We start from the raw sequence: 12911 nt of genomic DNA on the forward strand, positions 1-12911 counted from the left end.
TACAGCCACTTAATAGTAAAGGCAATTGTTCACTCAAAAAAATTATATTTAAGGTTTCTTTGTTACAGTGTAATTATAAATGTAAGTACTGAGTAATATTAATTAGCGACATGCATTTACTATATGCTTTGGCTTAGAATTAGGGTTTGGCTAAAGGTTACTTGCATGTAATAATGTATAGTTTATTATTATTATAGTGTTTATAATGTAACATGTAACAAAGACACCTTAAAGTAAAGTGTTACCAAATTGTCTACTTTACTTTTCAATACTTTACTTTACTCATCAGAATCAGAATTTTTTACTGTTGCTGAATTGTAGCCTCAATCTTCCAGCTGATTGGTCTGTGTGTTAGTACATACTCAGAAATAACATGTAGCTCCGATGCTTACAAATGTAAACAGCCTCCAGCCATGACTTGTAGAAGTATGTGTCTGGTTTTGCAATAAAGGGTAGGCGTGATGTTTTATTACTGAGTGCAACAGTGGGTATCATGTACTCATTTATCCAACACTAGGAAGATAACACCTTGAAAAGCTCAAATGAATAACAATAACATATCGACTGTGGTTTCCACCAAAAATGGGACAAATAATGTAATGTATTCATGTATGGAGTGCCCTCTGTCGAGGCCGCTACCCTTACCGTGAACGCTAATTGCCTTTTACAGTCATTACCGGCAAAAGACAGGGATCTGACATTAAAGCAAAGAAGCAACTCTCCTGCGACCTCCTACATAACAAAACCAGAATCTGCTCTCCATGCACCACAGATTGTCCTTTTCATCCCCTCAATAGGTGGCTTGACATTATTACATGGACGGCAAAGGCAACAGGATTTCGAGTCGGTAATCGTAAGGATTATAGGAGGCTAATGAGAGTGTCAAAGCAGAGGACTATTACAGCCTCTTCAGTCTGCTGGAGCTTTCTGTGTGTGTTTCTTGGCCTTGATGTTTTTCTTTTGCCTCTAAACATGATATGGCTGCTAAATATTAATGATTCTCTGTGCATTTCAATACCCTGAAACTATTTCCCATTTACAAATTATAAAAATGTATTACTTGAGTAGATCTAATATCGTCGCTAATTATGCTTTACAGTATCTGTTGCCTTTAATCATATCTGTTGGAGAAAGAATATTACGTTGAAAGAATTAGACAGTTAAGCTAGCCGCATGCAAAAATAAAAAAATAAAAAAATAATATTTCCAAAATTGGTCTAGATCAAAATCAAATCAAATCAAAATCAAAATCAAATCAAATCAAATCAAATCAAATCAAATCAAATCAAATAAAAAAAAAAAAAAAAAATAATTAAAAAAAAAAAAAAAAACAGACCAACTTAAAGGAATAGTTCACTTACTAATAAAACTTGGCATAAAATAAAATAACTAAATGAATAATTTCAGTAATGACTGACATGAATAACAACTAACAAAGTTACAATGAACAGTTAAATCACTAATAAAAATGGTTGTAAAATAAATGAAATAATACTTTAAAAATAAAACAAACATTAAAATAAAAATAAAAAATATGAATAACAAACCGACCAAGTTAAAATTATAGTTCACTGACTGATAAAAAATAAAGAAACCAAACAAAACAGATATAAAAACAAAAACAATATTAAACAAAAACAAAATAAAATGACATGACATAATTGTATATACTTTAGTAATGCATAACTGTAATAATATACTGACCGAGTTAAAGGAAGAGTTTGCTCACTAATAAAAGAAATTTTGTTATAAAATAAAATAAAACAATTGTATATATTTTAGCTATGATTAATGTGAATATCAAACTGACTAAGGTAAATGAATAGTTCACAAAAATATATCTTACCAGCACACAATGAATGGGATTTCCTGCCAGGTCAGTAGTGGGCGCCTGCAAAAGCCTCCAGTCCCGGCCCTTGTTGTAAGTAATGTACGTCTTCACCTGGTTCTCCACCTTCCTATTAGCAATGAGCATACCTTCAATCCCTGCTACCTGAGAACATGGGGGAAGAAATACGATACAAATATGAACATGAACATCTACATTGACCATTACAGTGCTTCGGACTGTCATCTACTAAAGCCTCTTAATTACGCAGACACTAGCGCCCACTCTATGAAAGCCCAAGCTCGCTAACATTGGTATTACTCTAGCTGACAAGCATCTAACCCAGTGCCAGGCTGCTCATCCTCGGCTTAAAACAAGCCCAAACTTAGCAATATTGAATGCTGACAGTGGTGCTAGCGACCCGTTTTAAATCGCGTCCTGCTAGCGGAGCATGCTCTAAGGCAGGGTCCGAGTCTGTAAGTGGCACTAATAGGGACTGCATTTGACAGTGTCCCAGCGACGGAGCCGCATTGGATGGACACGGCTAATGGGGTTCCCTCCTCCGCTGGCCAGACGTGTCAATCACAGCGGTAATTATTTATTATCCTTTAGCTTCCATCTCTCCGTTCCAATGTTCTCCAGGAAGAAGATGGATGTACTGGTTGTGGTAGAGCGGTTCATATTCAGCATGCTCTGCAAATCGGGTCATGCTTCAGTGAGCGGATCAGCTGCTCAATCGTGTTTACAAAGAATTCATCACGAGTGCGTGTTCAGCACTATGCAAATAATCAAAAGAGCAACTGAGCAAACAAAGCAAAGATCTCTAGCCTGAAATACTTCGGTTTAAAACAAGAGTAAAATGTGCATGTGTGTGTGTAGCACTGTGCGAGAAAAAAAAAGTAGCAAAATATTTTTTTTGAATTTTTTTTTTTTTTTATATATATATATATTAATTTTTGAAATGTAAAAGTTTTTACTGTCACTTTTGATCAATTTAATGAATCCTTGCTGGATAAAATATTAATGTAAAAAAAAAAAACTGACTTCAAACTTGTAAACAGTAGCTAGTGTATAATTGAATGCTAGTGTTGCCAAGGTAAGCATACAAGGCAGCAGGCCACTGATGCCAACACCAAAGAAGTGTGTGCCAGAACCAAAAAATGCATTATCAATCACTACTGTTATAAAAAATATATAAAAGTAAAGCAACCCCACTTTTCGCTGATCAATAAAGAGATAAATATGACAAACGTCCAGTCACGGACCACATCTAAACTTAGGCTCCAACTGGAGCTTCAGTGAAAAAAGCCAGGTTTCAATGAGCATTAATGAAGGCTGCTGCAATCTATTAGAGATATGGATGGACTGCTGATTCAGTATTGGCAGGGTGACCATGCATTGAGCCAGCCTTGGCACAAAAGTGGGGAGATGCATCATAACCAATGCATTAATGAAACCATCCTTGATGGCACTCAGTAATGGAGACTATTTTTAGCTGCCTGGACAAGGGAGGCGAATGTTTCATTTCACATAAAAAAAAATAATAATAATTTTGTGCTTGGTAAAGGCTGCTAATTTTTAAGCAATATGATATAGTATATGCTAAGAGCGACTGTATTCTAATGTTAATGTCTTAATGTCTTGAAGGAGGAATGGTTTCCTTGAACTCAACTGACAAATCTATTCTTACAGAAAAACTACAGGCAGTGTGAGAGTTCTGGCCACAGACAGGTGGATCGATCTTGAGATATTGACACTTCTGATGAGGATTTATACTCACAAAATAATATTTATGGACGATTGTGGTACACTATAAGTAATGATTTTATTATTATTTCTAATATATATATATATATTAGAAAATGCTTAATTTAATTACATTTAGAACAACATAAATATATACCTGATTATTCCTGAAAAAAAAAAAAAAAAACTTAACTTTAGTACTTCATACTTGGTAAGAGATTTTAAAAAGTCTAATAGCCTACTCTTATCAAAAGAGGAGAACAGAACAATGCCACTGACCCAAAAGAAGTATAATGCAGACTACCGCTGAGAGGTGTTTAAAAAACAGAGGAAGAGAGACAACAGGAGAAAATGAAAGAGAGAAAGGCACTTCTTTTCACTTAGTCTCACTTGTTGTATGCTATTTTCTTTTATCAGCTTTTATAAGAGTTCCTTTTTTTCTCTCTAAAATGTCTCCAATAAATCCTTAAGACTTCTGCTTGTGGCTATAATAAAGACTCCCAAAGCTTCTTTAGATCTTTAGACATTAAAAAAAAAACTTTAAATGATTGAATAGACATAATAAAATGTGTGCTTTGGAGCAATTAAGATAATTAGAAATGTTTTGAATTTGAGATTTGTTCTTTTCTGAAGTACCAGTATTACTTAACAGGGCTTAAGCTGGCTAAGAAACCAGCTATCCTCCAGAGGGAAACAATTTATGATATGTCTACGTGGTACAATGAAATCTCTTATCTTGAAAGATCAAGGGAAACTGTATTCCTCGTGATAGGATCCCTTTAAAAAGGAGTAATACCCAAAACACGAGCAGCTCCCATTGAATCAGCAATCTCTCTCCTCTCCCCCTTCGACAACATTTAACTACAACTCAATTTATCTCTCTGTCTTCATTGCTATCGTTCATTTACGCTTGCTAATTCCCCAGAGGCTTAGATAATGTGGGCTGTGCTTGAGTGCCAGGGTGAGAAGTAGCGTCTGACATGAATTCTAATGCAGCCTGAGGAGTAATGGGCATCTAGCATGAAGCCGTTGACTTGAAGGCTAATGTTAGCTTGTTAACTGGTTAGGGATGAAATTATGCCTCGTAAAGGTCGATCATGCTGTTGCCTCCGAGCCCACGGCTGGTCCTGACGTTCTCCAGGGCCAAAGTGAAGTATATTCCACGCGTGTCAGATATGTACAGGTTGTAGGTATCGTTCTGGTTCCACTCCTGGACAGCAGTGAAAACCTGACCTTGATCTGTGCTCACAATATGCATGTCCTAGAAAATAGAAAAAGAAAAAGAAGGGGAAAAGAGAGCTGAGGGTGAGAGAAAAGATAGCTGAAGTCATTAGCGAGGACCCCTGCTAGTTCTGGGTGGGCATGGTCTACAGGATTACATGTTGAACATGTGTTTTAATGTATGCCCACCTGACCAAAGCAAGCCATGTGAAAAGATTTTGCACTTCAGTTCTTTAACAAGAATGTGCAGAAACGTGCTCAGCATTAGTAACTAAAAACCTTTACTTTTGACTTGATCATTCATCCACACCAATAGGTGTCATTATAAAGGCCAAAACCACTGGGTTAGCAGAGTAACTATAGAGTGTTGATGAAAAGCTAATAAATAATCGAATCATAAAGATCTTGTCTAGCTTCCTTCTGAATCTAGTTGTCTAATGAAAATCCTTTGTTTACTCTTGCTAATGCATTCGAAAGGTTAGGTAGTCTCTTACCTTGGGCAGGGAGTATTTGGGGATTTTAATGCGTACAAAAGGTTCTCTTTGATAGGACACATAGTAGCTTGCTCTGCCAGTGTTCGTCACCTGTATGGAGAAAAATATCACATTTCTCACATATCAAATAACTGGCATCAAAACTGGGAAAATTTATTGACAGTAACTATTGATTTGTCTTTGTACTTTAAACAAAAGTTTAGCGGTGGGCGGTATGACCAAAATCTTATATAACAGTATGAGTAATTTTATTTTTACCCTAATGGTGTAATTCGAAATACACTCCCTAATGCTGGCTTTGTTAAATGTAACTGGCAACTCAGAGCTGGGTAAATTTGTTGAGTTAAACCAGGGGTGTTCAAACCTGTTCCTTGACGGCTTTCAAAGATTGGCTCCATTCCACATTAAACACACCTTGACCAACAAATCAAGGTCTTGAGAAAAGTGTGTTGGAGCTAAACTTTATTGGTCCTTTAGTAGCAAGATTGGACATCCCTGGGTTAAACGAACTCAGCAAGAAGGGATGTTCATTTTAACCTAACCTGTTAGGTTTTGTTTGTTATTGTTTCTATCACAGTATAGTAGAATATCTATCACCATTTCTACCAGCAGTACATACAGTTGTGTCATAGTGTACAGCCATAGCAGAGTTGCCAGGTCTGCAAAACAAACCCAGCCCAAAACTAGCCCAATCTAGATTTTGTTCTGTGGTTTTCCCCTCCTTCAATTGTTTGGCTTTATCAAAATCGTGTTCAAGGGAGACGGGGTTTCCCTTTGTCTAAATAGCGCTATGGTGGTAAAACCATGGACTTGGCAACCCTGAGCCATAGCAAATTCAATGAGAATGAGAGCTATTAACTTACTGTCTCCAACAGCACATTACACAAAGCTGTAAATTCAGAAAGCTAATTCAGTAACAGATAGAGCAGCTTATGTCTAGAACGACCCATTAAAATCCCTCCACCATGATTTGGAGGATACTGCTTGGTTTTGGTTTGTCAATGCCCTTTGCAGTTCAAGAGTGGAGAGTGGTAAATATCTTGTAGGACAATCAATACCCTCATTATTCTCTGTCAAGACAAATCTTTAATTCTCGCAAGCAACACAGCCGCTCCAACCCCGCTCCGAGGGGGATTGTTGGCGCTAATGATAGCACATGTAGCAAATACACAATGGTTGTTAGCATACAGAGCAGGAACTGTCAGAAGCTTGTCATATCTACAGCTGCACAAAAGGGAATAGAGAATGAAAGAAAGAATTCTTCCGCAGCACAAAAGGTACTTCATCCTGCCAAAGTATCAGACATGTTTAATATTCATTCCACCTCTTTTCATAATTTCAATTAGAGAGCATATATACACCCAACAGGATTCCAAATTGAACATGGGAATAAAATGGCTCCCTGATTATATGTCAGAAACAATTATGCTTCTTAGACGGTAACGTGCATTCAATAAATGAGGAGAGAGAGGCAGAGAAAGAGAGCGGCGGTCTGGAGAAAGTTCTAAACAAACAGCATGTCCGACGTGTCTCCAAAAAGCCGCTCTGCGTGCAACAGAAGGAAGGAGCGGGCAGGATCGATGCTTTCCAGGGCAGTTGAACTTCGAAAGAAATTGGGATGATCGATTTTTCTGTTTCACATTCTTTGGACTGTGATGTGGCGTGACAAAACACTGGGGTTGAACGTCCACCACTCCTTATTGGCAGGACTTGTTATCTGCACTGCTGTTGGACTTCCAAGAGGGTTGTGAGTAAATGTTTTGAAACTTGCCATCAATGTGAGGAAACTTTCCATTGGCTTGGAAATACTGTCATTTATAATTCCCAGTCTGAAAATTTGGCCATGACTTTGGATGCAATTATTTGTATTCTCTAGGTGCCCATTCTCTAGTCCCCACCATGATATGTACTGTTTCGAAGAGAATTGTTTTCATGCAGATAGAAATTAATATATTCAAAAACTGCCCTGAAATGGAATTGGAAATTTAGGCTATTACCATTTGACTTTTCCCCTTGAGTATAAGATTATTATTATTATGATCCACTAGGGAGTTGAAAATGACACATGAATACATACATATTTATGCACGCAAACTTTGCCTGGACGTTAAGGATACTTTTGTTTTTGGCTGGGAATGGCATGGGGGTAAAGAAATGATGACAGAATGTTCATTTTTTAGTGATCTATTTCTTTAAGGTTTATTCACACTGACAATGATCTGCAGCCCAAAGCAAGCAGAACTCATTCATTTTCAATGAGATTTGGAGATTTGAGGCAATATTAACATTGACAACCATTGACGATGTGACAAAGATGAGCAGAGTTCAACTTGCAGATGAGCAGCAACGCCATGGGAGTATAGACAGAGGGCCTTGTTATAGTTAGTTTCATATATATATATATATATATATATATATATATATATATATATATATATATATATCACACACTGTGTTCCACATTCTACAATTTATAAGTGAGTGGCAACAGGAATAAAAGAGCATTTCACAGTGGGAATCAGTTGTTTAAGGTCAGTTGTTTAAGGAAGTCCTTATCTCAAAGACCAATGGCAAAGAGTTACACTGTTATCATTGTACTTTTTATTTTGGCCACGTTGATTGACTTTAATTAACTGTAGATGTCATTATAAAATTCCAAAAACAATTAAATGATGCCAGTTGACATGTTTCCCTTACTTTAAAAGCAGAAGATGCTTCAGAGTAAAGAAACAATATATATATTAGGGGTGTGACGAGACCCTTATCCCACGAGACGAGAAGAGACACGAGACTGGGTTCACAAAAACAACTTTTTTATTAAGAAATCCTCAATAAAATGTATGGGAAAAAAAAAAATATTTTATTAATCTGAAAAACACAAAATGCAAAAAATGTAGGTGCATTTTTAAATCAACTTGTACTTTATGAAATTAAACTTCTATTTTAATTAATGAGTTAGTAATTTAAAACTAAACAAAATAACATAATTTACTAGTGGTTCTGACAAAATGTTCATTGCTTAAGTCTTTAAAAAAAATATTCATTTGAACAAAATAAAAAATGCTAATTAAATGAAGAAGTCAGTGTCTTAATTCATAAAGACCTGTTTTCAATTGTAATCTTTTGAATGAACAATTCAGTGACAAATACTTTTTTTACTGTTAATGGTTTTAAAAAGAGGACATTGCGATTCTTTTTTTTTATCGCAACTATAGAGAGAATAAGTGTTTATACCCATACTATAAACTTTTATTCCAGTACTTCTGTTATCTAAATGTTTTTAACACAGAAATAATTATGTGTGGTTGAAAAGACCGTGTTACTCTTTCTGGATCACTAGCAGAATGAATGAGTAATTAACATGGGCAGCAACAAAACATGCTTCTCATGCTCCACTGACACTCCTGATGTGAAACAGTCATAATAGACATACTGTAGCTGAATCGTTCTCATTCAGGAATAAGATCGTGTGGGTGTTTGAATTGAGATCGCCATCTTTAAACGATTAAACTTGCAGCTCTTATGTAAACACAGCAAAATGTTTTGCGAGGATTATCGTCACATTCTCGCGAAACCAGTTGGATTGTGCCACGAGATCTCATCACATCCCATATATATATATATAAAGTAAGTGATTTCTAGTTCTTACCTGAACAAACACATATTCATCTTGAACCACAAGTGAGTTGGTCTCAATATAACCAGAAAATGGATATGTCCTACTGGATTCGGAACAGGCCTGAGCTCTGCATGTCACATACTGACAATCTGTTGTAAGGAGAGACAGAAAGAGGAATCTATATGTTAATTAGATTCTGATTCTGGGGGCATTGAGTCCAGCAACCTCTGACTGCTTCTCAGAATCTCTAAGGATGTATCAGCGTTAACCAGTGAGAGAAAGTAAGAGATTCCAGGTACTGCATTAATCTGCTATCAGATGGTGTGTTTATCATTACGGTAATCCTGTCTAGCTGCCTGCAGGACTGGCTTTATCCTCATTCCCAAGCTCACAGTCTCTCTTCTCATCTCTTTTCCTCCTCTAACATCAGGACTGAAGTAGGAGTGTACCATAGATCAGTAGATGAGATGTAAGAGGAAGGTGGGAAAAAAGAGAATTCAAAATAACTTTAGCATGTGCAGTGAAGGAGCATTTCTTGGAATGGACGAGCGAACTAAATAAATATATCTCTTCACTGAGCCACTTAGTCAGTATTTGAGTCTGAACGAGACTCTGAGTGAAACTGAATGAAAATACAGTTTGCGAAAGAACTGGGAAATTTTGTTTCAGAACGATGAGGCATCAGCAAGATCCAGCTGGCTCTTTCTTTTTTTCAAATCAACCAAAGTGTTTGAGGCATGAGCAAGGATCTGCCAGCATTATTTCAAATAAAAATGTTGAGTGAATAATAAAATGACTTACTCATAATACTCCAAACTTAGGGAAAATATGTTGTTTTTAATGATTTATTTTTAATATAATATAATATAATATACTATACTATAATATAATATAGTTTATTTTTGTCCTTTTGATGAATGAATTTGATTTATAGATAAAATGTACAATACTCACTTATAATATTTACAAAGTCAGCAAACTTACATCAAATACGTGTGAGAAAAAATAAAATAAAATAAAATAAAATAAAATAAAATAAAATAAAATAAAATAAAATATAGAAAAATAAAGATAAAAATAAAAAGAACAGGGTCCATGACCTGGGGGTAAGTGTCTTTTTTAGCATACCTAATTAAAGATTTTAAGCTGACAGTGTTTGAGAATACAGACAGAGACAGAAAGAAGCAACTCACGGCCATCAGGAGTGTGGGCCTCCATGTGCACCAGATCTAACTCCTTGTCCAGACCGGTTACTGACCTGCATTAGACACAGCAGAGCGAGGAGAAAGCAGTTTTATCACAGGGACAAAAAAAAAAAAAAAAATCCATAACAGATGTCTTACTGAAGGCCCATTTGAGCCAGCAAAGTGAAAAAAGAGTTGTGAGGTGCCACTTCCACAAATGCCACATGATGGGGAAAAGAATCAAAGCACAATTTACAGCTGCATCCAGAAGCGTGTCTAAAACCCATGTATCCGTAGGTGTATATTTGTGCATGATGGTGACAGTGAAGGAGTACAATGGAAATGAGAATGGTGACACCTGTTGGAAACATGATTGTGTGGTGTGCCAGCCCTTAAACAACCCTACCATTAACTAGACAGTGTCTTTTATAGCTCAAGTAGGCTGTACCAGTGTACCACCGAAGACAAACTTCTGAAAAAAACAACAACTTGCTAACTGTCTAAAACATTCCTCAGTGGTTAGCACTGAGTTACATATCATCTTAGTTACTTCCTGTGTGATTTGTACACTTTGGTAAGAAAGAATGCGGATGTATTTGTGTAAATGTCACATAAATACTGTTCTTGCTAAACTTAATCTTCCATTTTGTAATGTTTATAAAAAAAAGAAAAGAAAAAAAAAGTCATGTTTCTGACAAAGTTCACAAAAGTCATTGTATAGATGTTCTATTCTCAGACAAGGGGTTACATAGATACGGCAACCTACTTCATGTAATACAGTATATGACAGTTTAATTACGGTTAATATTACCGGAGTCTAAATTAAAAGCTCAATGATTTAAAGTTTGAAAATAAAGAAATTCATAAAGAAAGACATCCGTACATATCAGAAATGTAATTTTATAGTTTAATAAAGGCAGCCAGTAAAAGTGAGGCTACTTAGATAAAGCATGTAGTAATATATCTCAATATGGCAACCCACTTCATGTAATATAGGAAATTTAGTTTTTATTAAAGTTAATATGACTGCAGTCTAAAATAAAATGTCAATGAAAAAGCGTTTTAAACATCAAAATATTACAACAGCAATCTCTCTCTCTCTCTCTCTCTCTCTCTCTCTCTCTCTCTCTCTATATATATATATATATATATATATATAATTATTATTATTTCACACGTTTGGTCAAATTGACCAGGCCTACAAGCGTTATACCATGTTGGTGTACATCACTTAAATATTTTTTTTTTTTTCAAAAGTTCTATCCATTTCTTTATGTGTAAAACTTTAAAGTTTAGATGAACTGTGGAGTACAATCTGTTTCTCTTTCACTCTCCTCAGCCATCTTTATGCCTCTGTTTTCTTTCCATCTTCCTCTGCCTTTCTTATTCTCTCCCTTTCTTTTATTGTCTTGATACTGAATGGAGAGGAGTTGCGCAACAAAGGTCTCAGAGCTCAAACATCTTTGCGGTTTTCATCTCACGTCGACATAAACAACAGCCTCTGCATTTTCTAATCATAAAAGCAGGCAAAAATAGGATCCAACTTTTAACCGTATCCATCTTCTGAATTGCTCAAACTTGTTCCACATATCACGAACGCATCAATGTCAACCATCACTCGACTAAACTCTCCTTGTTCGCCCATAAAATTGTAAGTTAGTGACATCGTGTGAGAAATGGAGATGAGGTGTGATTGTGAATGTATCACCTACCAGTAGAAGCGGTTCGGAGTCACTCGCTCGTGAACCAGCTGCCACTTTCGGCCAAAGTCAAATGAACTATACAGCTGAGAAAAAAGAAAAGAGAGAGAGAGAGAGAGAGAGAGAGAGAGAGAGAGAGAGAGAGAGAGAGAGAGAAGACAGAGGCAGCCATTAAAAACAGGCAGCCATTAAAACCTGCAATCATTCGCTCTGTTAAGTTAAAGCCATGTAGCCATTTAAAGCCAGATTTTTCTCATCTCAGTTAAGAGCCTTTTCTCTGAATATAACTGATTTGTCATTGTGATTTGTATTTCATTATACAGCTGTGCTTTTCAAAGGACTGAGCAAAAAAGCATAGTCTCGAAATCAGTTTTCATGGGTTAAAGAGAGCACGATTATGGAAAATGGAATACATATTTATTTCACATAAACACAGTGAAGGGGATCACATCATAAGGAATACATTTTTCTTGATCTTTTGCTTTAATTAAAAAAAAAAATAAGCAACTTTCTGAGAGCAAAACTGTTTAAATAATGTAGATCCTACATCATTTTTGAGTAGGCGTACTAAAGCTTTTGTTGATCACAATGTTCTTATTGTGATGATACTTGACTTTTAGAATATAGTTTGGATAGTTTATTTGTCCATAAATTGAAAGTCAGTTGGGTCCAATGTTCTTTCTAAAACCGAGTGACGTCCAATTTCATGACAAAAAACAACTGGGAACATTCTTCACAACATCTTTTTGTTATCTGAAGAAAAAGAAATACATACAGGTTTGAATCACTTTTGGGGTAAACCGCTCTCTTTCAATGTAAATCTACAAGGGTGCCCCGAACCCTAAACTCCTACATTCATGTACAATATACTAATTCCATCTGAGCACCAATGAGCCAGTTACTGTTGTTGTGACAGATGTTTATGTTATATAAGATGAGAAATTGATTTTAACACTGAATGTTCATGGCTGATGGGAGAGGTCTACAGGGGAGGAGTCTGAGTGATGAAGTAATGAGACAGGTATTCCTATAGCAATGCCATATTTGTCATTCAGAAAGCAATTGAAAACATTCACGAGTTATCTGATTAGTGAGGTAAACACATATTTTATTTTGACT

The 12911-nt window shown here is 35.9% G+C and overlaps 1 protein-coding gene across 1 annotated transcript in view; it reads right to left on the reverse strand.

Moving 5' to 3' along the window:
- The window catches only part of LOC113087664 (VPS10 domain-containing receptor SorCS3-like), a gene marked incomplete at its 5' end in the record, with an annotated part of 60011 nt that extends 48133 nt beyond the window's left edge, over nt 1-11878 (reverse strand). Inside the window, 6 exons of the mRNA XM_026255613.1 lie at nt 1847-1993; nt 4656-4835; nt 5290-5379; nt 8939-9057; nt 10102-10166; nt 11805-11878. Coding sequence (XP_026111398.1) covers nt 1847-1993; nt 4656-4835; nt 5290-5379; nt 8939-9057; nt 10102-10166; nt 11805-11878 — 675 coding nt within the window. The remainder of the gene's footprint in view (nt 1-1846; nt 1994-4655; nt 4836-5289; nt 5380-8938; nt 9058-10101; nt 10167-11804) is intronic.
- Between the last annotated feature and the right edge of the window lie 1033 nt (nt 11879-12911).

This window comes from Carassius auratus, unplaced genomic scaffold (assembly GCF_003368295.1).
Source record: "Carassius auratus strain Wakin unplaced genomic scaffold, ASM336829v1 scaf_tig00045054, whole genome shotgun sequence".
Lineage (NCBI taxonomy): Eukaryota > Metazoa > Chordata > Actinopteri > Cypriniformes > Cyprinidae > Carassius > Carassius auratus.